General features: G+C 42.5%; 1 protein-coding gene across 8 annotated transcripts; it reads left to right on the plus strand.

The window, feature by feature from the left end:
• Positions 1-2039: 2039 nt before the first annotated feature.
• On the plus strand, positions 2040-24771 carry NOCT (nocturnin). 8 transcript variants are annotated; one of them, XM_070504766.1, is made up of 5 exons: positions 11729-11812; positions 12262-12362; positions 18651-18687; positions 21367-21636; positions 22785-24771. In XM_070504766.1, the coding sequence occupies exons 4-5, from the start codon at positions 21375-21377 to the stop codon at positions 23618-23620; spliced, it is 1098 nt and encodes a 365-aa protein (XP_070360867.1). In that variant the 5' UTR covers positions 11729-11812; positions 12262-12362; positions 18651-18687; positions 21367-21374; the 3' UTR covers positions 23621-24771. The 8 variants fall into 8 exon arrangements, with proteins under 8 accessions (XP_014707344.2, XP_070360872.1, XP_070360870.1 ...); XM_070504771.1 differs by lacking the exons at positions 11729-11812; positions 12262-12362 and adding an exon at positions 2108-2546; XM_070504769.1 differs by lacking the exons at positions 11729-11812; positions 12262-12362; positions 18651-18687 and adding exons at positions 2143-2546; positions 4926-5699.
• Positions 24772-26746: the final 1975 nt, after the last annotated feature.

The raw sequence follows: 26746 nt of genomic DNA on the forward strand, positions 1-26746 counted from the left end.
TCCACAGTACTTTGTTCATATCATGATTCTATATTTATTATAATAATTATAAGTATTTGCATTTATATAATGTCTCATCCACTAAACTGTGAACAGACTTGGTTCAGTTCATTTTTGTATGCCCTAATGTAGAGCCTGGCACATAACATGTACTCAAATGCTTACTCAATGAATTTTTAAAGTGAATAAGTTTTGTGGGTTTTTTTTTGAGGAAGATTAGCCCTGAGCTAACTACTGCCAATCCTCCTCTTTTTGCTGAGGAAGACTGGCCCTGAGCTAACATCCATGCCCATCTTCCTCTATTTTATACGTGGGACGCCTACCACAGCATGGCTTTTGTCAACCCGTGCCATGTCTGCATTCGAGATCTGAACCGGTGAACCCCAGCCCACTGAGAAGCAGAATGTGCAAACTTAACCGCTGGGCCACCAGGCCAGCCCCTAAAGTGAGTAAATTTTAATTTATATTTTTATGATTGCTGTATATGGTATTTAATATATTAAAAAAAAATAATACTGACCAACTTTCAGGATAACATGCTCTTTGAATCCCTTTTAATAATGACATTTTATATTTGAACAGTACCTTTAATTTTTCAAAGCATTTTTTTCCCAACACTTCATTATGAATATTCCCAAACATACGGAAAAAAAAAGAAGTGAACACCCATATACCCATCATCTAGCTTCTATTTCAACATTTTGCTTTATTTGCAAAACACTTTTTATAGGGTCATTTTATCACCTTTTATTTCACCTAAGGACTAAGGTGTGATTCTATTGTTTTATAGATAAGGCAACCGAGACTAAGAGGGTTTAATGACTTGCCAATGGGCTGTCTCACAGAAGTTGTGATCAACTTGTGTCAGCTGACTCATCCACACCCTCCAGGTGTTAGATATACAACCCACGGTCTGAAAAATATTTTTAATATACTTGATAATGAAAAGCTTCCAATCCCATAAGATAGGAGAATCAGCAAAATCATGGGAAAACCAACAAGGAAACATTTCTAGCTCGCTCGGAGTCACTCAGAAAGGAATCCGTTCATGAGTGTCCGTCCCCCTCGCCCCAATTCCATTCCTGGTTAGTCATCGTTTCCTGCCCGATCTATCTATTTCTTCATCCATTCTTTTCCAGTACCAGATCCAGGTCTGGAATATCTTCTCTCAGCGGTCTACTCTCTCCTGCCTTTTCATGTGCCAGAGATACATAACCTTCAATTTAAGCACGGCCCTAATCATATCCTTACCCAGCTCACATCAACAGCTCACCGTTTCCTACCAAATTAAGTTTAGTGTAATCTCTGCCTGCCACAATATAACCTATCTAAGCATCTGTCTTCCTACTCCTTAGCTTCCACCCAACATAACTGAGAGGAGTTGTTTACTTAAATCCACCCAGGGTTTTCTTCTTATTTCTTTTCTTCATGTGTAAATCACCACCACTCACCTCCCAAATTCCACATATGTAAATTCTAGACCCCAGTGTCATGACCCAACTCAAATGCCAATTCTTCTAATAAACCTTCTAGAAACCCCCGGGCCTGTTAAAGCCTGCCGCCAAACTTGTCGCACTGATCTTAATCTGCCTTGTAGGGCTTTCTGGTCTGATTTCTTTTGCCACCTTCTGCCCCCTTTGCCTGTAGCATCGTTAAGGAAAAAGGACGTTGTCATATTCCACATTGCCCTCGCCCGCAGTCGGCGCTTTATCGTGCCTAATTTCGTTTATCGCAACATATCCCAGAGAAAGGGTCCGGGGCGGACACCCTTCGCCGTATTCACACACACACACGGATGCTGCCTTCCACTCGGACACACACGTGTCCCCAGGGCCACAGCCCTGGAACTGTCTCGGGACTCCCCGCCTGTGGGCGTTTCCATTCCAGCCAGCGGAAGGGGAGGGTCATTTCTTTAAAACCGCTCCAACGGATACTTGTTACTTTAGACCTCCAACAGCCTCCACCCTACAAACAACTTAAGATGTCCTTCCTTTCAAAGTAGGATTACCCCGGGTCTAGGGACCCCAGCCTGGTCGCGCCGGCATCCGGTCCCCCGGGCCCCCCCTCCAGGATCCACTTGGTAGCGCCCGCTTTGTCAGCGCGCTGCGCTGGCCGGTTACCCTCCAGCTCTCACCAGCCCGCGGCAGACGGTGCTGCTGCCACCGCCGCTCCTGCTCCTCGCTCTCGGGCTCCCCTGCCCAGGACTTCCCCGGACCTGCGCCGGGCGAGTAGGATCTTGGGAGCCTCGCTCGGACGGCCCCGAGAGCCCGCTGCCCTCGCCCCTCTCGGCCTCGCCCGCGGCCGGCTTCCGTCCTCGGCGCGCGGGGCCGCGGCGGTTGTGGCGAGGGCGCCCGGCATGTATCAGAGCCCGCGGCGGCTCTGCTCCGCGCTGCTGCAGAGGGACGCGCCCCGCCTGCGCCGCCTGCCCGCGCGCGGGCTGCGCCTCCTGTCACCGCCGCCGGCGGCCGCCCCCCGGCCCGCGTCCCCCCGGCTCCTGGCGGCGGCCTCCGCGGTCTCGGGCGCCGCGAGGTCGTGCTCCCGGACAGGTGAGTGCGCTGCGGGGCCGCCACCTGGAGCCCGCGCGGAATGAATGGGCGGCCGGGCGGCGGGGTCTGTCTCCCTTTTCCTCTCTCCCTTGCCCTCCCTCGCCTGGGGCTTGCATCACGGCTGCTCAGAACTAGAACGCTGTGTTCAGGTTCCCGTGGGATCCTAGGATGCCGTGCTGTTCAGTCTTCCTCGGTCTTGACCTACGTTAAATTTCCCCCTTCCGAGGCCGCAGATTGTGTTGGTTTTTCTTCTTATTACGCTAATTATGGAAATTTTTATGCCAAAAAGTCATATACAGCGACTCTTATTTGATCATATAGTTTGCACGGCCTAGATGTTCTGAATTTTTTAAAAAGTGTTAACAATGTATAAGACACACATTGACTCATTTTACATTTATTTGGGGTTTTTTCGGAGCCTTCCGCTCTTAATGCTTATGTCATTCTGTATCCTGTATACCTAGGTTAAGATCTTGTAAAGATGATGCCTTCCATTTGCCAAGAGCCAATTATATACATCACATACCCTGGACTTTCCCTTTTTTGCCACCTCCGTTTCTGCTTGAGGATACATTATCGTGGCCACACGTTGCATACAGATTAATCGTGCGTTTTAAAATGAGAAAGTTTCTCTTTCAAAACTGGCAATTACTTCATCACACTAAAAAGTGTATTTTGGCTGTGTTCATTAAGCTATTGCTGTTTAAGACATTTGTATAACCATCCTAGATTATAAACCACAATTTTTTGCTCCGAAAATTTTGGATTAATTTAAGGACAAATTGAGCAGTAGAAAGAATATTTTTAATGTGGCTTTCTTTAATTAATGAAAGCCATAATCCAAAATGGGATTGTAGCCAAGACTTTAAACTCTGTTCAGATTATTGGTGGGTGTTTAGGCTGAGACATACTTTTAAAATTAGGATGCTAAACTGGCTCTTGAAGACTCTAAACTCTTTAGAGTTCTTTAGAAAGGGTCAACTTGACAGTCGTAATCAGATTTCTTTCCAGTTGTATAGGAGTTGGGCACATTGTGAAATGGCTGTTAGAATGGGTACCACCTAATAACTGTTAGTGTTTTTTCTTCCAGGAAGTTTTCAAGAGGAACGTTGTTAAGTTTGAAGTGGGAGAAGTTAGAGTCTCCTGTATCTGCTCATATCTTAAATTCCCTCACAGTCCCTCAGAGGCAGAGTTAGTCAGTAGGAAGGTCTTGGGAATACAGATGGCTTGTGTAATACAGGTAGAGATGCCGTGCTATTAGCTGAGGAAAAAAATGGTCAGGTCAGAGGCTGGCCCAGTGGTGCAGTGGTTAAGTTCACATGCTCCACTTCAGAGGCCTGGGGTTCGGGGGTTTGGATCCCGGGCACCTGCTCTTCAAGCCACGCTGTGGCGGCATCCCACTTAAAACAGAGGAAGATTGGCACAGATGTTAGCTCAGCGACAGTCTTCCTCAAACCAAAAAAAGGGAGATTGGCAACAGAGGTTAGCTCATGGCCAATCTTCCTCACTGAAAAAAAAAAAAAAACAAGGAAAAAAAGAGGTCGGTTCAGCTAGAGTGTTTGCGGTTTTAGGCTTCTGATACAGAACAGTGTTGGATGAACTAGTTTTACAAATAAATTGAAAGACTTTATAGTAGTTAATTATTCTAAACACTTAGTACAAAATCTTATGCAATTTTCCGGTTTCCTGCAGTTTTAGCTTCAGCTCCTTGTTAGAAGAAACTCTTGAATGCATTCATTCCCTCACTGCTCGAGCTTTCATTCATTCAAGTCTTTCCAGAATGTCTCACACACTGTAGGTGCTTTATTACAAGAGGTAACAGAATGTGAGCCTTAATCAGCCTTTGAGGAGCTTACTGCCAGTAAGAGAGATGAGATTTGCGCAAAGATGAGATTTGTTTAATGAAATGAAGCATCTTTTATTCTCTTAAAGGTTTGCAAATGGCACTAGAGTGCTGGAGAGTGGGAAGTCGTTTCAGCAATGGTGATCTTTTTAGGCTTCAAGAAGTAGTTGGCATTTGAGCTGGGATTTGAGGCATGGTTACAATTCAAAGAGACTAAAACATTTTGTTTGAGAAAAGCTAGGAACGAAGAGGGGAAGGCATGAGGCATGGATGTGGCAGGGTGAGAGAAGAGGCACTGCAAAATGTGCCTCAGAACCAGCATTAGGAGCTTTTAAAAAAAATGCAGATACGAGGTCTGGGCTGGGGATGGAGGGGAGTCACACTTGACCCCATTTGATGGTCACTTCCTTCCTGACTTATGCCCCTTGGCAGTCAGAAGTCCCTGGGAAGATGTTTGGAGTCATCAGATGCTAGATTATTAGAATTTAACGGGGATCTTGGAGATGATCTCAGTGTTTCGCCATCTTTTCCAACAGCAGCCCCCATAAAGCAGCAGCAGTTGCCACAGTTACCGTACTGGATGAACTGCAGTCGCGAGTCGTCTGTGGGTTTCTAAGTGCTGTCTTCCAGGTCCCTCCTCCTTAGATGATGAAGAGTTGGCTGAATTACTGTTCTCCACCACTGGAACACGTTGCCTTTTCCTTGGTACAGTTTTAAAATCAAATACCAGCTCATTTGAGGAGGTGGCTTTATTTAGTATGTTCCTTAACTATGTGAATAAGCCGCTTATGAGAAGAAATGGGAAGGCTTATAATTATCAAGCTTCTGCAGAAAGGAACTGCTTTCCTTGTGGGAGAACTAAGGGATTATTTTCGTGTAGCGTTCAACAGTAAGAGTTTAAACACAGTGAACTCTTCGGGGCTTTTGAGTTAATAACTATGGCTCCAGAATCACATTCAGCACACTCTTATGAACATTTTAAATTATTTAACCTTGCTTGTTCTTAACACTGGACTTTCCCTGAAAAATAAAGAAGATAAATGGATATCAATTGATCCACAAGTTTTATGGAACACAATACACTTAAAAGGCCAAATATTATACATTGTGTCTCAGGACTAATTGCAGCCGGAATTGGGAAGAAAGAGAAATCATGGTGGCTGGATTTCTTGGTAAAACTTTGCTTTGAGGAGGTGAAAGGAGGGTGCCGGGCAGCGGGAGACCACATGCCTGGAAGAAGTGGAGGGTACGGGAGCGGTGAAGAACTCTGGCAGAAAAGAGGTTGCTTCCAGAATCACCCGGGACGCTTGGTAACGTACGGATTTCTGTCTTTCACTTACCTACTTGAATCAATTTTTCCAGAGGAGATTCTTGGTTAAGTTGTGTATTTGACAAGTGCCCCAGGTGATTCTTTTTGGAAAGCTTAGGGAGTGTTTTATAAGCTCCACTCCTCCTAGTTTGAGAAATGCTGGAGAGGATTCTGGAAGAGTGTTCTAATCTTTGAGTTTGGGGCTTCAGGAGACCCCCAAGTGAGAACGTTTACTTAAACTAAAGTGGGCTTTAAGAAAGGGAAGGAATTGGTGTATTTGTGAAAGTCCAGTGAGAAAAAACTTGAGACTGATGTTGTCCTGGAAGTGCGATGGAGTAGCTGTCTGACTTACAGAGTGGGTAGGTGGATAAATACGATACCATGTAGGTTTCTGTGATGCCTACCAAAAGAAGTGAAGCAGTTACGTTCTGGTTTCATGGAAGGAGGAGGAGGAAGGGAGACGCACAGCATCTGTGTTTGCTGTTAGGAGTCACTCTATTCAGAATTTATAGGACCTCGATAACCACTTGAATGGTTATCACACTTGAATAAACACTTAGAAACTCGAAGCATGATGTGCATGAGTATTTGGCTCCATGGTAAACCCGCTTGTACTTTCCTGACAAGCAGCTAAAATGTTTTGGATTTGTTGTTCTTCTTAGAATGGGGGGAAATCAGCCTTCCCAAAGGAAGAAGTAAGACCTCAAGTGGAAATCTTAGCTAGCTGTCCTCTTGTCTCTTTGTGGTCTCAAAGCAACACGTGAAACATACCGGTTCCCCAGTGTCAGGGGTGTGGGCAGGAGTGCCCAGGGGAAAGGGGGCCGAAGAAAATTATTCCCGTTAGATTGGAATGTCTCCCCAAAATACTTTTTTCTACCTCCACTATCAAAAAAATCCCTGGGCCCTACTCAGATCTGAATTTTAATATCTGCAAGTGGGGTCTGAGTATCTGCGGGTTCTGACGTAGAGCCCCGGCGGACAGCCACTTACCGACAGCCCAGGTGGACAGCCAGAGGAGACTTGCTTTACTAAAGGCTTAGAAGCCTGATAGACGTTTCTGACGAATGCCTCCAAAAGAGACTGCTATTGTGCAGAAAGGAAAAGTTAAAAACTATTTTTATTCCATCTTCAGAATTGGAGTAGTATGAGCAGTCCATGAAAATAAGTGCTTAAAAGTTACATGCAGCCAAAATTCGAGTAGAGAATTGTTGCAGTAGGATGTCTGGGAAGTCCCTTAGTCTTGTCGCGTCCTCCCCCGCCACCTTCCGCCGCCACCTTCCTCTCCCGTTTCTATCGTTCCCCCAACTCTGAGCTTCCAGTACGTGGGCCGGTCCATTTGCCAGTCTGCAAAGATGCTTATGACTCTCAATACCTCATCCAGTACAAAGTAAATTACTTTACAGATTCTAATGACACCTTGGATATAATCGTTTTCTATTTCCTTATGCTTTGCTTGCGTGGATGTTAACTGTCCTTGAGGGACTGCTGAAGGACGATGTTCATCTGTCAAATCTTGGAGGTCACACAGATTTGCTGAGGTGTATTCTAAAATAAATTTCTCTTTGACGTGGTTCATTATTCTGAATTTTATTTGGAAAAATCTCATCATGATTTTTTTATTTTTTAATTTTTTGAGGAAGATTAGCCCTGAGCTAACTGCTGCCAATCCTTCTCTTTTTGCTGAGGAAGACCGGCCCTGAGCTAACATCCATGCCCATCTTCCTCTACTTTATACATGGGACGCCTACCACAGCATGGTGTGCCACGCGCTGCCATGTCCGCACCTGGGATCCAAACCGGCGAACCCTGGGCCGCTGAAGCGGAACATGCGCACTTAAGCGCTGTGCCACCGGGCCGGCCCCGTCGTGATGATTTTTTTGAATAAAAGTTTTTTTAAATTACAGAAGTAACACATGCCCATTAATAAAAATTTTTCCTCAGAGTTTTAAATGTCTTTGTATTATCTCTAGAAGCTTATAGGATTTCTTATCTTTGGTGTTCAGAGTTCCATCAAGATCCGTGTCTCCACGTCAGGTGAGCCCATTCTATCTAAGGACGTACCCTTCTTTAGCACAGGAAAAATTTCTATTTCTTGGATTGTTTTATTCGCTCTTTCGTCTCTGGGTTCTCCTGTTCTTAAACTCCCGTTAGACAGATTGTTGGCCATATGGATCCATCCTCTGTGTCTCTTCTGATTTGTTAATGTCTTTATCTCTTCTTTATTTCATGAGAGTCCCTGAACATTTCTTTTGCAGTGATTTTAAATTTCTAGCCATTTTCTAGTTCTCTGATTGCTCCTTTTTTTGTAGCAGCCTATTGTTTTGTGTCCATAATATTGTTCCTTTAGTTTTAAATATATGGAAATAACGTATGCCTGTTTCTCCCTCAGGCCTGTGTCCTGAAGGGGAGAGCCATTTGCTTGCCGCGTCAGTAGGAAAATTGTGTGGAGGGTAGACAGCCAGGCTTTCTGTAGAACGCCTGAGAGAGAGCGGGCTGCAGGCCTCCGCCTTTGCCAAACCAAGGAAGGCTTCTTTCTGTGTTCTGGAATCTGGCTCCTCACCCTTCTTTTAAAAGATGCCTGAGGTCCACAGTTAGCTCCTGATCTGGTCTGCTGCTCTTTCAGGTCCATCACCCCTGGGAGCCCTTCCAAGGCAGGCCGCCCACTTTCTTTGAAGTGTTTTCTAGTTCTGTCTCCAGCAGGCAGAAGCCACCCTTGCCAGCTTCTGTCTGGCTGAGAGAGGGGAAGCGGTGTGACTAGTGCGCAGCTGTTTCAAATGCCGTTCCTGAATGAATTACCCCGACAATTGTCCCTCAGCTTCTCCTGCCCTTTGTCTCTGTTGACTCAGCTTGGAGTTTGTTCACAGCTCCCTTGAGAAGAACCATATTTACCTTTGGTGGCTTGTACTGCATTTGCCTCCACTCTTGTTTCTCTGTTAATTCAGACCTGGTTTTGTCTTCCTGGAATTCTCCCAAGTTTTCGACCCATTGATGGCATTCTTTCTTGTTTTACCATATTATTGTTTCATGCTTTTAAAAAACTTGAATACTTGTACTTTATTCCTGAAAGCTCTTAGGAAGAAGTGACAGTAATCATATGTTCCACTTCATGACCGAAGACCTACTGATTGTATGCAAATATCAGTTCCTGTTTTAAAAATGAGTCGTAGGAATAGAGGTTTTAAAACCATTGACAGTTTCTTTGCCAGTTTTTAAAGATGATTTTTTTTCCTACCTGTACCTTAATTATTCAAGAAAGTCTGTGGAAATTTATATATAAAAATTGTTTTCCCCTATTTTAAGTGACTGAAGATCTTTCACTTGTTTTGTGAAATATATGTAAACTGACTATACAATTTTATTTCATTCAATATAATCTAGACTAGGGGTCTGCAGACTTTTTTGAAAGAACCAGCTGGTATTTTAGGCTTTGTGAGGTGTATATCTCTGTTAAGCTACTGAACTCTGCTGTTGTGACGTGGAAGCAGCCATCGACAATATATAAACTATTTATGGACACTGAAATTTGAATTTCATAATTTGCACATCATGAAATATTCTTTTTTTTTTTTGATGAAGATTAGCCCTGAACTAATATCCGTGCCCATCTTCCTCCACTTTATATGTGGGACATCTGCCACAGCATGGCTTGACAAGCGGTGCCATGTCTGCACCTGGGATCCGAACCAGCCAACCCTGGCCCGCCGAAGCAGAAGATGCAAACTTAACTGCTGTACCACCAGGCTGGCCCCTGAAATATTATTCTTAGGATTTTTTTCCATCCACTAAAAAATGTAGAAGATCACAGGCAGCACACAAACAGGATGCTGGCCAGATTTGGCTCACGGGCCGAAGTTTGTGGACCCTTGATACCAAGGGAGGAATCTGTACTCAGCAAAATTCTCCTTTTAGCTTTCATGTTGCCGTTCATAACTGTGACAATGGACCGTTTTCTTGGGCATCATGAAGTAACACAGACCTGACGTCTTAGTGGAGAGCAGTTGTCCCACCAGATTCTCTTAGTTTCTACCTTTTGACATTTCACTTCAGAGCGTGCTGCTAGAAAAGCCCAGCATGTGGCAGTGATTGGCCAGCCAGCTAACAAGTGAGCACCAATTAAATGTGTTAACCTACACTTTTATTGTGGGGGGATTTCTTTTTCCTTAGTGATATTTTCTGGATGAATCTGGCATGACTGAAGGCATGGCTCAGCCTTGTCTGGAAAATACTTTAGTGTTCCTGTCTAGTCTTTGCTGCCTAGCAAAGAAAGGTCGTTTGGATTGTCACACTGTCTAGGTGCTTGTATTTTTAGACACGTTAGGTTGAGAGTCATGACCGTCACTTGATATGTCTGGTCATGCCGTGCAGATCACTGCACTGCTTTGTACACTTTGTGTGGTGCCAGAGTGTATGCCGTGATGGCAGTGACGTCGACAGACGGTGGCGCTGGAATTCGACCTCTGTTTATTCCTTTGTGTGGCCAGGCCCATGCAGTTGTCCTGACTCACTCAGTATCAGTCCTGTCAGAGATGCTGATGCACAGCAGTCCAAGGTGCAGGTACCGTTCTCGAGGGCCAGACCCCTTCCTGGTTGTGCAATCTTGAGAAAATGTGTAATCTCTTAACCTCAGCCTCTGGGTCTGTAAAACAGCGAATACCATACCTACTTTGCTGGACTGCTGGAAAGAGTGAAGAAGATACATGGAAGTAGTGCGGCACGTGCTGGGCTCTCAAATGTTGATAGCCTTCTCTTTGAACCCAGCACGTGAGCTTCACTAAGTGTAACAGAATAGCTAACATTTAGCTGACTACTGAGGGTGTGCTAGGTATATCTAATTTAACTCGCTTAATCCTTGCAGTAACCCAGTAAAGTAGGTTACCAGTGATCCCCACATGAAAAAACAGGCATAGAGAGGTAAATAATTTGTTCAGGATCCTGTTAGTAAGAGGAGGAGCCAGGATTTGAAACCAGGCAGCCTAACTGGAGTCCATACGTTTATGACTGTTTGGCCCCTGCTTAACTGTAGCCTCATCTTACTGGGGAGAAAGTTGAAGCTTTAGCTGGAAGGTTGCTAATTGCCCCGGGCATGCCTGCCACCTTCAGTCATGGGTGCTCATAACAGAAATTGGAAGACTGGTCACTAACTAAAATGTTTGACCCTCACCAGAAAATAGTATCTGCCCAAATTGGCACGTGGAAACCAGTCTCTAGGACCCAGGAGTTGATACAAGCACACACCCACGTGCAGAATTTGAGACGGTCACGTTCGTTTACCCCATGGAGCTGCAGGGGACCTGTTGCACTGTGTTGAGTTTTGGTTTCCCAGCTGATGGGTGCATACCAGCACAGAGGCATGGAGTTCATGTGATAGTGACTCAGGACCAGGCAGACTTCTAGCCTCGGTGTCCTCAACTATAAAATAGCCAAGGAGTTCTGGAGAGGGCAACAGGTATCGGCAGGTGAAAGAGCTTAGCATCCCATAGGTGCTCCACCAGTGTGAGGCACTTCCTCTGGCAGTGCTTGCTGTCACTTTCCTGTCACTTGTCATCCCTTCTTTTATCAGCGTTTTTTAAGGCACTGGGCTGGGTCCTGCGGGAAGTGGGAAACAAGGTAGACCCAGGTCCTGCCCTTGAGCTTACTGTCTGGTGAGTAAAGGACAGGGATTGTAGTTCAACTGTCAGGGCAACTTAAGAGAAGCAGCCCAGGTGTAGGAAAAAGGAAGCCTGGGGGGCTTGATTCATAAAGCTGTGCAGGCATGGAGGCTGTGAATCTTTATTTATTGATTTCTTCGGTAAATATGAAACATACCACGTATACAACATCCCAGCTGTTTTATGTCAATGTCGATGGTTATCTTGTAAGTGTTATCACTCACTTGTCGTAAGGTGGCCACATTTATTGGAACTTCCTCTAAGAAGCCTACTGAAAATTAGCAACTGAATTAGCTGTCTAAACTCTCTGAGGTGGTTCAACACAGGGCCAGCAGATGGCAGCAAAGGCTTATCTCAGTGATGCCTTCCTGTGACGTCTGTCCTTTACAGTTTTGTGTACTTATTCGTCGAGGTATCTTGGGCCCAAGGTTGGTCAGCTCCAGCAGCTTCCCAGCTGTGTACCCAGGTAATCCTGGCTTTCCTTTCCTTTTTGGTTTTTAATCAGCGTTTTTGCCGAGTCAACATTTCAAGAGACTAAACTCACACTAATTGTCAGGGAAATTATTCACAAACTGAATGGTTTGGGCAAGCTCCAGAATAAGCCCTTGCTGGGTAACTGGAGAAGCGTCATGTGGAGAGGTGTCTGCCTTGATTTCTAAGTGCTGTTAGGACTGCCTGGGAGGGGTGGCGCAGGCAGTCTGGGTCTCGGCTGTCAGCTTCTCATCCAGCATTCTAATTACAGATATGAGGGGGTTTCGTTAAACCTGGTCCTTGCCCTCTGCTGGTCGGCACCCTGGAACCCACAGTGTGGTCTGCCTGTTGCTTTAGAAGTGTGTAGTAATTGGTAGTATAAAGGGTAAACATATATTCTGTATTTTAGTGGTTGGCCCACTTCTCTTTTGCTTTGTTTTTTAGGAAAGGGATGGCTAAAAGATGCGGGAAGTTTACATACTACTGGATTTCAGGAATCTAAATAATCTGAATTCTCTGGCACATCTTTAAAGGCTATTATAAGGGTGAGAAGAATTATTTAATCCTATGAAATAAAATAGCGTAAAGTATTAATAATGCAAGAAATGAAGGCGCCCAGTGTTATAAGTGCAAAAGTAGTATGTGAAGTCTTTATAGTGTTCACTTTCAGTTATTAATTCCCTGGTCTGGGGTTTTGCACTTGCTTTGAAATGATGTCTATGTGTCACCAGAAAGTTTTGGAGAATAGAGCCTTGAGAAATAAATGAGTAAACTCATATGTTCTCGGGACCATATGTTCTCGGGACTGGAAGCAGGGAGAAAAAACGAACATAGGAAGAAGTGACCCGGGACTTCTCCATCCCTTCTGATTTGATTCAGTAATATGCCTTTATGAGAAGAATAGATATTTTTTTAAATATGCTCTTTTTTTTTGTTTTTTTAAAGATTGGAACCTGAGCTAACAACTGTTGCCAACCTTCTTTTTTTTTTTCTGCTTTTTCTCCCCAAATCCCCCCAGCACATAGTTACATATTTTAGTTGTGGGTCCTTCTAGTTGTGGCATGTGGGACGCCGCCTCAGCATGGCCTGACGAGTGGTGCCATGTCCGCGCCCAGGATCCGAACCGGCAAAACCCTGGGCCACCAAAGCGGAGCCCGGGAACTTAACCACTCGGCCACGGGGCCGGCCCCGAGAAGACTGATTTTGAAGTATAGAAAATCTAGGTTGAATATGAGAAATATAAGGACAGAATTAAAGGAAGATTCTCCCTGATTTAGAGATAGTTTTAGTCTCTGGAGCAGGAGGGAGACAGCTTTCCAGCAGCGAGCTCCCAGCTGTTGCCATCATATGCTCTCAGTTTAGAACAAATTTCGATGTGTGCTCTGTGTTTTTATGAATCAATCTATTGTTTTATTTCATCTTTGTTAGATAAAAAAATAAAGTTCTCATTTTCTTCCCAGAGGATCGCCTTGTTTGTGTCCCTCCTTGACTTAGGTGATGATTGATCTGGAATAGAAACTCTCACTTTTTGTTCTCTGGATCCCTTTATATTCCTAAACAATATCGAGGGCCCCAAAGAACTTTTGTTTGTGTGGGTTATATATTGATATCCATCATGTTAGGAGGACATAAAATTTGCAAAAATTTTTAAATGTTTATCAAGTCACTTAATATAATAAAATCACTGTTACCATGAATAACATTTTTATGGGAAAATAACTATATTTTCCAAAACAAAAAGGAATTAGTGAAAAGAGTGGCCTTGTTTTACGTTTTTGGAAATTTCTTCGAGTCTCACTTAACAGGGGACAGCTGGATCTCTTATCTGCTTCCACGTTCAGTCTGCTCTTCTGATAGATTGTTTTGGTTGAAGTATATGAAGAAAATCTATTCTCTCACAGATATGTAGTTGGAAAAAACTATTTTAGCAGCCTTTTTAGATAGTTGTGGATATTCTTCTTTGTGTTAGTTTCTATGTTAATAGTTATTTGCAATGTGGAATCTGATACCATATCAATGAGCTTTTTATACTGTTATGTTAAAATCCATTGATTTGTCTGGTACTTTGAATGGATCTTTTACCCCCACATGGTTTCGTATTGGTTATTTGGGGAATGTTGATTAACTGGGTTATGCATATCTTCCAAGTGTTAGACAATAACAAAAAAATAACATTAGTTAATATCACCACCGATATTGCCAGGAAAGTCTTAAATTGTTGGGAACGTGTCAAGCTGAGTTACCGAGATCACAGCTCCTTTTTTCCTGAACCCCCTCTGTGAGATGGTCATACGTTTGTAATACAGTTTGATTCGTTTGTCGAAGTCTGCATTCCCTCTTGAGATCCCTCCACTTCCTGGTTGCTATTTTAAATTTGCATGCATTAAAGTTTATTCTTTGTGATGGATAGGTCTGTAGATTTTGATGAATGCATAGAGTCATGCATCCCCCACCCTAGTACTGTACACAACGGATCCATCACCCTAAAAATCCCCGTAATCAGCCACAGCTCCCTCCCCCACCCCCTGGCAACCTGCGAGCTTTATAGTTTTGCCTTTTCCAGAATGTCATATGAACGAAATCATACAATATGTACTTTTTAGGATCTGACTTCTTTCACATAGAGAATGCATTTGAGATTCATCCATGTTGTATGGATGAGTCTTGCAAATCAGCAGCTTGTTCCTTCACTGGATGCTATTTCATCCTTTGGATGGATGTACCACAGTTTGTCCATTTGCACAGTGAAGGGAGTTCTGGGCTGTATGGTAAGTCTGTGTTTAATTTATTTAAAAAACCTGCCAAACTGTCTTCCAGAGTGGCTATACATGGAAAGCAATAAATGGGGTTTTGTGAATGATTGGTATTATTTCTTATTGAAATATTTGATAGATTAACCAGTGAAGCCATCAGGGCCTGGGCTTTTCTTTGTGAGATTTTAGATTAATAATTCGATATCTTTGCTGCCCTAGTTGAACTGCTCTCATAGAGCTGAAGGGGAGGGGCAGGAATGTGACAGACCAGCAGTGTTCTTACCTGAAGTTTGATATATTTGCTTTATGCCCTTGGTGTCCATACAGAGCACTGAAATGCTTGGTTTTGACAGATTTGTGCGAGTTTATAGTTGCTTTTTGGGGAGAGGATTTGTCGGCTTCTTCATGCCATCATGCCAGAAGTCCCCTGCTTCATCATTTTTTCCTCTCTACTGTGTCGCCACTACTCCCTCTCTCTCCTCTTTGGGGGCAAAATTTCCTCAAAATACTTCTCTACTCTATACTATTTCCTCTTCTTCTCATAAGTCCACTGAAAATCAGAAATCACTATTGTTAAAGTCACCAAAGTGTTCCGTGTTGCTAAATCCGGCTCCGTTCTCACAGCCTTGGTTTTCCTTGAACTATCGGTAGCATTTGACACAGGAGATTACCACCTCATGGATGAAACTCATTCTTTACCTTCTTTCCAGGAAGATCATACTCTTCTCATTTTTCTCCGACTTCTCTGGCCTTGTGATGTTTGCAGATTTTCACCACATCTTCCCTGGTCTGCCCCAGAGCTCAGTCCTGTGACCTGTTTTCTCTCTAATCTCACTTGAGTCTCCTCTGTCCGCGAACATCTCCCACCTGTTTATTTCCACGTTGCACCTCTCTCCTGAACATGAGTCGTATCTCATTGCCACACTCCTGTTTTCTGCAGACCCCACCAAATTGTCCTGACTGTATTGGGATTGGCAACTTCATCCTTCTAGTTGTTGAGCCGGCGACCTTGCAGACCTTTTTGACTACTCTCTCTCCCAAACCACATCCAAGTCATCAAACAAACTTGTTGGCTCCAATTTTAGGTTGTCAGAATCCAACCACTTCAACTGCTACCATGAGTCCAAGCTACCACTGTATTTTGCCTTGATTATTGTAGTTTAGTGTATTTTAATACATCAGCCAGTGAGGTATTGTTTTTTAACGTAAATCGGATTCTCACTCTAGCTTAGAATTCTGCAGTGCCTTCCCATCTCAAATAAAGGCTGAAGTCCTTAGAGTGGCCTGCAAGGCCCTACACCATCCACTCCCCTGTCCTCACTGCCTCATGGCCCTCATCTTCTGTTCCTTCTGTAAATCACTCTAATCCCCTTGCTGTTCACCAGCCTTGCCCAGCATGTTCCTTTCTCAGGGCTTTTGCATTTGCCGTTCCCTCTGTCCGGAGTGTTCTTCCATTGGCTCTCCATAAGACTTAACTGATTTCCTCGCCACCTTCCAGTCTCTGCTCAAATTCCTTCCTGGAGCCTCCTATATGAAGTAGCGCCTCCTTGCTCACTGGCGCTCTCTGCCTCCTTGATCCACAGCACTTTTCACTATATGGCCAACTATTCATTGTCTTGTTTGTTTCTCCCGCTACAACAGAAGCTCCACGCGGACAGATTTCATTCTGTTTGCTGCTGTATCTCCCGTGGGCTAGAGTAGTGTCTGGTGTCGAGTGTGTCGGTGTGTTTGAGAGAGTGTGGCGGGGTTATGGGGCTGCCTATGATGGACCACATAAGTGGTAGTCAGGATTCAGAGCTGCATGTCTGAAGTCCCATTTCTGTGAAGTCTTTCTGATTACTCTTATCCATCCTGATTGTTTTAACCCTTATTACACCCAAGCCCATTCTACATAGTAAACACTCAGTTTTTCTCTCGTTAGTTCATGCATATTAATCTTTTTCCGAACACTTACTTAACCTCATGAAGGGAAAGATCACACGTATTTTTATTGGCATGAAGCGCCCATCCTGAAAGTCAGAGAATAGGGAAATGAGAATGTACAATTAACATACTGCAGACAGATTGTCCCTGAGGACTGTGAGATTAGATTAGGAAGAGTTTTGCCAGTGACCACCGCCCGAGAGGACACTGCAGAGTGCACAGTGAGGACAGAGCCTGGCACATCGGAGGCCCTCATTGTCTGGGAGGGTGGACTAGTGGACATGTCTTTCAGGACCATCTGCGTCTCTCTCCTGATTTCATGCTTACTGTACAACAGGCTGATTGATAAATCAGCTTCTCAGGTACATCAGTATTAGAAGGCATGGCCTGGGTCACTCTGTTGCTGAATAATCTGGTGTTCAGGTTCGCATCAGTCCATCATGGGGACCACCTTCAGTTTCCTGTAAGATCTCAGGAGCAGAGACAGGCCTAGAGTAAATATTCCCTAACAGTTCCCCTCTACCTAGTCTCTTATTCAAAATTTAGCCTAATGACATCTTTCTTGGGTGAATGAATCTACAGTGAAATAAGAGCAGAAGTCTGTGCCAGTAAAACTTTTTGTAAAAGGAAATTTTCGGCACATTCCATACCTGAATAGTATTATCACACCTAACAGATTTGTCCATTCTTGTCTCAAATATAAGAGGAATGGAAGTTATTCTGAATGATACATGCAAGGTTTTCTTAATTGAGAGAAATATATGTGTCTCTAGTGCAAATAATAGAGATGTTCTTTTGAAGTTGCTGGCTGTTCTAACCTGGGTGTATTTTCCAAAAAATCTTTTTTGCTGAAGAAGACTCGTCCTGAGCTAACGTCTGTGCCAGTCTTCCTCTATTTTGTACGTGGGCCGCAGATGAGTGGTGTAGGTCCACACCGGGGAACTGAACCTGGGCTGCAAAGCGGAGCACGCCGAACTTAACCACTAGGCCACGGGGTTAGCCCCCTTCCAAAAAATCTTAAAGAAATTATGATCACTTAACAAGCTCTCATTTTCAAGATATGTAAGCAGGTCTGGAGAATTGGAGCACAGCTAAAGAGTGATAGCTGTGGGACTAGAAGTGGTCTTTTGCTGCCCATCCCATTCAAGGCCTTAGTACTTAGCCATGCTGCAGCTTGTTTGCTGCAAAGCTTTGTCTGCTGAGGGAAGATTTCATTTTTGAAAGCCACCAAAAGTCTTTCAGAGGCCGAGTCACCAATGAGGTGGGTGATCAGATCTCATTATCTGCTGTTGGTCCAAAATGAGCTGGCTTTAACAAGAATGTTTTCCTTTAGTGTTGTAGCTAATAGCCTATAAGTGCATTTCCAAAACTAAACCAAAAAAAGGACGACAGGAAATGATGGAATTAGACTATCCAGTTTGCTTCACCTTAAGCCACACAGCAGTCTCAGAATAACAGTACTGTCGTTACTAATTATGATCATTGGAAACTGTTTAAAATTCTTTAATTGAATATGCTTTCCTCATTCTGGCCCCCGCTGTCTCCCCCGCTTTTTTTGGTGGTACTAAACCTTCATATGTTTGTTGTTGGGTCACATAGGCACTATATACTGTACTCTGTCTTTGAGCCTCATTTAGACTTGATTTTCTAAGTGCTTGTATGTTTGATGCTCACCACGAGTTCTTATATCACCGTCTCGCTGGTCATTTTGGTCTGAAGCTTGTTCTCTAGTTCCAGAGATGCCACAATTGTTTTGAAAAGAGCTGGATAGTAAACATTTAGGCTTTGAGGGCCTAAAATGATCCTGTCACATATTTGTGTGTGTGTGTGTGTGTGTGTGTGTGTGTGTGTGTGTAACAACCCTTTAAAACCATTCTTAGCTCGAGGACTGTACAAAAATACCTCTGGCTGCAGTTTGCCGACCTCTGCTCTCGTAGTTTCCTCAGGAAGAGCTCTTGGGGGATATAAAATCCTTGGCTCACATGTGGATGAGCCCCATAGATGAAGTTTGACTTGTATATTTCAATATGTAACTGCATTTACTTCTGGCATAAAACATTGCAGTTGAAGTCTGGTGATGCACTAATTTTATTTTCCTTGTAAGTTACTTGCTGGTTTTCCTAGATGCCCAAGGGATATTCTTCTTTTTCTTTACAGTCAATTGGTGTTGGTCATTCTGGGTTGGTATTCTCAGGTATGTGATGTGTTTTTCAATATGTAGTTTCAAGTATTGTGTTGGGCTTTTTTTCTTTTGAGTGTTTTTCTTTTTTCCTTTTTTTTTTTTTTAGAGTAACAAAGGCAGACCTTTATGTATTGATGTTTGAATATATCCACAATACATGTTTTTTTAACCTCATAATTATTTTTCTTTTAAACCATTTTATTTTTATCCAGCTTTATTGAGGTATAATTAACAAAAATTGTGTATATTTAAAGCGTACTATGCCTTGTTTTGATATACATATACATTGTGAAATGATTACCTCAATCAAGCTAATTAACATATCTGTCACCTCACATAGTTAAGTTTTGTGTGTGTGTGTGGTGAGATCACTTAAGGTCTCCTCTCTCAGAAGGTCTCACGTGTACAATACAGTGTCGTTAACTATAGTCATTATGCTGACACTGTACATTAGCTCCCCAGAACTTAATTTGTCTTGCATGATTGAAACTTTGTGGTCTTAAAAGTTTTTTTGATCTATGGTTTTTAGTATTTGTTTCATTTCTTGCATTGATTTAACTACAAGAACTCCTGTTAACCATATGTTGGATCTTCTTTGCTTAAAATAAGCACACAACATTTGCCAGTGTCTCTCAAATGTTTATCTCCTAGTTTCCTTTTTGTTACTAATTCCTTTTGTTGCCTCATTTCTGAGTTTTCTGATTTAAGCTATTCTGTCATCTTCTTAATGACCATTAGCTCATTTTACAATAGGATACAGTTTTGATGTGGTTTTTGGGCATGTCTTTCTGGCATGCTTTCATTGTCTGAAGGGATGTTATACTGTTCCTTATTCTCCTTATGTGAAGGTTTTCTAAATTTTTAGAAGAAAGTGTGGTCCAGGATAGGTTTTCTGGTTTCACATAACTCCTCAAACCTTGGACTCCTATTGGACACTATTCCCTTTTTCACATTCATTTTCACATGGTATTGCTTTATATCACAGTAACCACCCCGAAACTCAGCTTGGCAAAGATATGTCATCAAAAGGATGTGGGGCCTTCCTCTTAAAACTGAACTACATCAAGCTAGTAGTTTGCCTAGAGCCTGACAGATGTCAAATATTGCTGTTTGTTTCCAATCGAAATGCCCCAGGGTGCCCCTGTGAGTTTGCTCTGGTGCCCTGTGACACTTTGGTCCACAGTTCAGGTGAGGCTGATGCTACTGATCTGGAAACCATGCTTGAGAAACCTGTAGGAACTTGAACTGCTTTTTTTTAAACTAGAAGTTCAGAAGCAAGATTTTCAAAGTTGTACTTCCAGCCAAGAAGAAAATTTCTTTCAGATTAGTTAAAAAGAATTTAATATATTCACATCAAACATTTCGGAAACAGGAGTGTGCGTGCATTTGTGCATGTGCGTGTGTCAGAAAGAACAAGCTTGCAGATGCACGTAACATTTAAATGTACGTTGGGGGAAAGTAGTTTGTGTTTCTTTGCCTTAATCTAGTTTTCTTTCTGGGGAATAAAAGTTACTTCAAGTTGATGAAAGGAAATAATAGAGAGCATGCTTGCATGCTTACTGACTTCAATGCTTAAGGACTTTTGGTGGTAAATATTTGAATTTGCTTTTGTGACCAGCCACAGTGAATTTGATTGATTGCTAGTTTCAGTCAGATGCAATTAGCCTGACAATGTATTTTATAAAGAAAACTTTGTATCTTTCAAGGCAAGGATATGGATATGGGAAGGAAGTCCAGATTCTTCCATACCAAGATTCGTCATGTACAGAATCTTGGAAGTTGTTCCAAGTAAAACTTGCCCCTAATTTATTCTATAATGAAGACAAAACATGGTTGATCTCTAAAAGAGCAGTCAAGTGCTTACAAGTGAGATGACAAGTACAACTTTCCTCATGCTAATGAGTTGAAGATTGTGCCCTGATTTTAGTGGATTATAATCTATTAGGGTAAAACATGGAGCACTAGAAAGTGCACTGAAGCCAGTGTGCCTCCTGCACCTCTCCTCACCCTTTCTCCTTCCAGGATCCCAGGAAATGGGGGCAACTGCCGCTTCTCCCTCCGAACCCCTTTTCTTGTTTTTAAAAAATCTGACAATTGATATTAGACTATATTGCTCACTGATGTTCAGAGTTCTATAGAAAGCCAGAGCCCTGATTTACAGTTAAGATCTAAGAGAATTGGGTTATGGATTGAATCCAGCCATTTCAACACAAAGGGATCTGTATGGATGACATGGCTGGAGCAGCAGCCTGCAACAACCTAATCTCTTCTCCAGGATTAACGGGCTTTCTAACATCTGGCTCTTTACAAACTGGTATTCAAGTTCTTATTAAAATATATAGAAAAGGAATGTAGATTTTGTCTAGCCATGTTTTCATAAGACTGAGTTTATAAAGACAAATCCTAGGTTAGAAGAGGTCATAAACATCAAGGTGTTTCTCCCCTAAAAGAAATAATTATCTTAGTTAATCAGAGACCAATTTTAAGAGTAGTATTTCAATTACCTGTCCTAGGAGACAGTTAAAACCTGGAAACTCCTTTAATCCACCTCTGCGGAATGGCTTTTTATGTGAACGTGGCAACGTTGCTGTAAATTGAGCTCTTGGCTTCGATGGACAGAAAATGCTTTATCTTCTGGAAGAAAGGCAGGAAAAGGAGCTGAGTGTGTAACTGTGCTTTCCTTTCCCGTAGCGTGTTCCATGGGAAACGGTACGAGCAGACTCTATAGTGCTCTCGCCAAGACACTGAACAGCAGCGCTGCCTCCCAGCACCCAGAGTACTTGGTGTCACCTGACCCAGAACAGCTGGAGCCCATTGACCCTAAAGAGCTCCTTGAGGAATGCAGGGCTGTCCTGCACACTCGACCTCCCCGGTTCCAGAGGGACTTTGTGGATCTGAGGACAGATTGCCCCAGTAGCCACCCACCTATTAGGGTCATGCAGTGGAACATCCTCGCCCAAGGTATGCCTGATGCTTCTGTGCCTGAGCAGTTGAGTTCTGGTGACTGCCTTTCTGCCTCTGCACATGCTCAATGCACTGATGTCTCATGTGGAGGGAAGAGGTGTGGGCAGATGGAGGCGTCGGATGGGTGACTAGGGCAACATGAGGAGCTCCCAGAAGGGGAGGTTAGGAAAGGGAGTCATCTGGTTTTCACTAATAAATCTGGCAACTCAAGATTTATTTCTTACCTTCCGTGTTTGTAGGCTGTCCAAGTGCAATGAAAGTCTGTCTGCTTCCCAGCACATCTAAATTTAAAGGACCCTGTCTTTTATCAGCCTCAAACTTTGTTGTCTGCAGCTCTCAGTCCACAGCAGTAAGATAGCATTTGCAAGGGAGAAACTGAGTCTACTGAATGGGCAACATAGAACTTTCGGCAGGGAATGGGAGCTGGGTGACAGTACTGGTTAGTCTGGGTATTCTTGGGGCCAGACACATCTGAGTAAATTGAGGCCAAAGAGACGTTGCTTCAGTTCTCTATTACTTTGTTATGGTAGAAAGGACTTCTTTCCAGGGTCTACTGAATTAAAACACAGATGTGCCACTCAACTTTATCTAGTATTGCCTCTCATGTAGCAATTAAAATTTTAAGAAACTAGGGCCACTTTTTTTTCCCCTAGAAAAGAAGGGCGTACTCCTTGACTTTCCAATCTTTGATTCATTAATTTTTTCCAGGTGTTCATCTGTAAGTAGGAAAAGCTACCCATTTAAAATAGGTCCCATTCATTTTGAGTGGTGTCTCTGTCAGTTCTTACGGCTCTTATGGTCAGTGGTGAAAGCAGTATTATAGAGTTAAATATATGTATTTCATCTGACATAGTTTAGATCCCTAGACTGCAAAGAACACTGTTTAAGGCTAAAATCTAAGATCTTATGTCCTAGAATACAGTTACATGAAATAGTTTTACTATGAAAGAAAATAAGTTGCTTGCTTCATCTGGATGGTAAGAGGTTAAGCGAATGCAGTTTAGACAGAGAAGAATCACCCGGAGCATCTAAAGCAGAGGAAGCATTCTGAGGGGCTTGAGTAGTGTCAAACGTAAGGAGACTCCCAGGTACTTAGCAGTCATGGTTCTGCATTAGCTGACAACTGCCTGGCTTTTTTATTTCAGCTCTTGGAGAAGGCAAAGACAACTTTGTACAGTGCCCTGTTGAAGCGCTCAAGTGGGAAGAAAGGAAATGTCTCATCCTAGAAGAAATCCTAGCCTACCAGCCCGATATATTGTGCCTCCAAGAGGTGGACCACTATTTTGACACCTTCCAACCACTCCTCAGTAGACTGGGCTATCAAGGCACGTTCTTCCCCAAGCCCTGGTCACCTTGTCTAGATGTAGAGCACAACAATGGACCAGATGGTTGTGCCTTGTTCTTTCTCCAAAACCGATTCAAGCTAGTCAATAGTGCCAATATTAGGCTGACAGCCATGACACTGAAAACCAATCAGGTGGCCATTGCACAGACCCTAGAGTGCAAGGAGTCCAGTAGACAGTTTTGCATTGCTGTCACCCACTTAAAAGCACGTACTGGCTGGGAGCGATTTCGATCAGCTCAAGGCTGTGACCTTCTCCAGAACCTGCAGAACATCACTCAAGGAGCCAAGATTCCCCTTATTGTTTGTGGGGACTTCAATGCAGAGCCAACAGAGGAGGTCTACAAACACTTTGCCTCCTCCAGCCTCAATCTGAACAGCGCCTACAAGCTGCTGAGTGCTGATGGGCAGTCGGAACCTCCATACACTACCTGGAAGATCCGGACCTCAGGGGAGTGCCGGCACACCCTGGATTATATCTGGTATTCCAAACACGCTCTAAGTGTGAGGTCAGCTCTTGATTTGCTCACGGAAGAACAGATTGGACCCAACCGGCTACCATCCTTCAATTATCCTTCAGACCACCTGTCTCTAGTCTGTGACTTCAGCTTTAATGAGGAACCTGATGGACTTTTATAAACACTTGTCTGTGTCTTTTTAGTCACAAGAGTCTTAACCAGGGCTGTTTCAGGAAACTGAAATAGGATAAGAAGTTGCCTGAGGAAGGATTCTCAGTTTCTCTCACTTTACTTTCCTCGTTTCCAGCATGCCCTTGGGAAGGAATCCCCTTAGTTAGTTCACAAACCTTTTCCATTAAGACCTACAGCGAGAAAGGTGTTTGCACTCCAGTATTGGCTTGTGTTTTCTTTCCCTTCTTAGCATTACATTTTGATCATTTAAGGGCATTAAATTAGGCTTGTTCTGAAGCTTTTTCAGTCTGAGGATGCTATATAAAAATAGATTTGCTTGAGTCCTCCATAATTAACAATAAGTATGCAGGAGCAATTTCTTTAGACAGCATTTCAAGTTATTTATTTGTGGGTTTTTTAAATGTCAACAAGACATGCATGGCAATATTTATTTTTTATATCTTCATGTAAAATTAATATAGCATTATGAACGTTTTAAAACCATGCAAAACATAAGTTATAGAGTAATTTATAGTAATTTTCTTAAAGCTTTAAGATGTTTTTATTTGGGGTCTAACAAAATAGTAGTGTGCAAAGGAACTATTTAGGCTGGAAGCGTTTTAGTTTGTTGTTTAAGTGGAAATAATATCGGGTCTCCTTGATACATTCTTCATAAATAATCCTTGCTGTGCCTCCATGTTCCCCATTGTGTTTCTTGAAGAGATTCCATGACCGATCGGTTTTCATTATTTAATCACTGTTACACATTTATAGTTTTCCATTGGAATGCTATTGGTATATATTTGAGGTCACTCAATGTCATTGTTATTTGTAGTAGAATGTGCTTTTCACAATAGGTTATTTAGGAGCTGTTACGTGGCAGTGGCTAAGGAAGTTAGTGGGACCTTTTTTTCAGAGGTGGGAAACTAGAAAGTCTGTTAATGAGGCTGTCATTGAAATTTCAGCCAGGTGACTGATAGAAAGAAGAATATAAAAAGTTAGAAAGCAACCTGGAATTCTCTTCCATCAGAAATAAACAAGGTAAAGATAACAGGTGAAGCCCTTTGCAAACAAAATCCCAGCAAATAACCTATTGGTAATTAATAAATATTTTAATCCTTGAGTTGTAAATATTTAAGATTAATAAATGGTCTTTTAAAGCTACCACTTTTATTATCTTGTCTTTTTAGTCTAAAAAGAACCTGGGAGTAGACTGGATCTTTTAATACTGTTAATGTGGCAGCCTGCACTATCCATTTACACACACACCTTCATTTCTAAGGTGGACAAAGGGGGATCCATAGCCGCGCACTGAAGGCTCCTATGCTCTGCTTGTGTGGTATCTCTCAGCGCCAAGGCTGGAGTTCCCCAAAATGGTTCACCCAGATATTCTGCATTGGAACCACTTTTCAAAACAAATGAGCTTTTCAACACATTGTGTACCCCAACTCACAGGGCTACCTGGAAGGAATAGCAAGCAGGAAGAACATCTGTACCAAGTGCCATTTCATTCAAATCTTAGCATGATTAGTGGTAATCATCTGTTGTTGAGAAGCAGAATACTGATTAGAATACTTATTTGAACAGGTATTAAAGATTGTTTACCTACCCCAAAGTACATGAACCTGAAGAGAAATTATGACAGCCTTAATTAAGCAAGCAAATCTAGATGAGAATCAAAGCCAAAATAATGTTTGAATTTTAAATGTTGCTCACCAGCATATCAATTAACAGGCTATGGGTTGTGGGTGGGGCTAGAGGTGGGCGGGAACGCCACTGAGCAGAAAGGCCTCTGGAAGTATGAACATGTGATTGAAACGTGCCTGTAAATTACTGAGGTGGGGGAAACCCACATGGAACTCTGCTTAGGAGCTATCCTTCAGCGTTACCACAGCAGCAGTAAGCTAAGCACTTACTTCAGTGTGCTTTTGTCATCTGGTGCTTTTGTGTTTGTCTTCATTTAAAATGTAATTATGCGAGCATTCTATGTAAACAGTGAGAGTTTTTTAGGAGTACATAAACCTTGTTGGATTGCACTTCATGTTTTATTTTTACTTCCCCTGAAGTCTGTCTTTGTAGACAGCATTGCCTCATGGACTGTCAGAGTAACCTGAGGCATAATGATGGTAAATAACAAGTCTGTATTGTACATTTTTAAGTATGTTCCATTACTGAGTTTCTCTTACTCCATCCCTATGTACCTTTTGGTTCAGCTTTTCCCTTTATATCCCATAATATTTTTATTGTGCTTATAGTAAGAGTCTAAGAAGGTAAATTGTGCAGATTTGGAGAGTGAGTGATCGATCATGGATTTTCTTCCTCCAATCCATATTTCAGTAGGTCCCACTCTATAAGGTGGTAGGAATGACCACCTCATTTGTTTAAACAAATAATGGTGTATACATACGAAGAAAGTAACATTTGAATTCCTTACCTTTGGTTCTAAGAGCTTTACATGTGGTCTTACAACAACTCCTAATTTAAAATGGGGCTCAAAAGGTCAAACAATTTGACCAAAGTGACAGATAATAGTAGCGGAGCCAGGATTCAGGTCTGTGTTGACTCCAAAGTGGTCACCTCTTTCCCCACTAACCATGCTCCTGTGGCCTTGAGTGAGTACAAATGGGGAGAAAAGTATATTGTGGAGGAAGAAGAGATCTGTTAAATGAAAAATGGCCAAACACATAAGTCACATACCTTTGTAGTACACATACAATATAGAACAGAAGCGAGATATAGTGGCTGACAGAGTGGATTTCAGTTATTCTGACGCGAAAGTAGTTCTGCCAAAAGAACATCTGCTTCTGTTTGCATACTGTTGATTGTACCTTTTTTTAAAGGAAGCAATACAAACAACTATTCTAGTAGTGTTTCAAACTAAAGGAAGAAACTGATGCAAATATTCTGTATTCGAACCATTTTTTAAAACATCCAAGAGTTTATAATAATGAAGGGAATGTTGCAAATAATTAGATGTGTCTTAGACTTGAGGAAAGATTTCTAAGATTTAAATTCTAAGAAGAGAGAAAATAAAAACACGCTCATAATCATAATTGATCTCAATTTTTAAAAAGGAAAGTCATCCAAAAAACGAATGTACTTGCATAAGAAGCTTTGATGAATTCTTTTTTTAATC

Source organism: Equus asinus, chromosome 3 (assembly GCF_041296235.1).
Source record: "Equus asinus isolate D_3611 breed Donkey chromosome 3, EquAss-T2T_v2, whole genome shotgun sequence".
Taxonomy (NCBI): domain Eukaryota; kingdom Metazoa; phylum Chordata; class Mammalia; order Perissodactyla; family Equidae; genus Equus; species Equus asinus.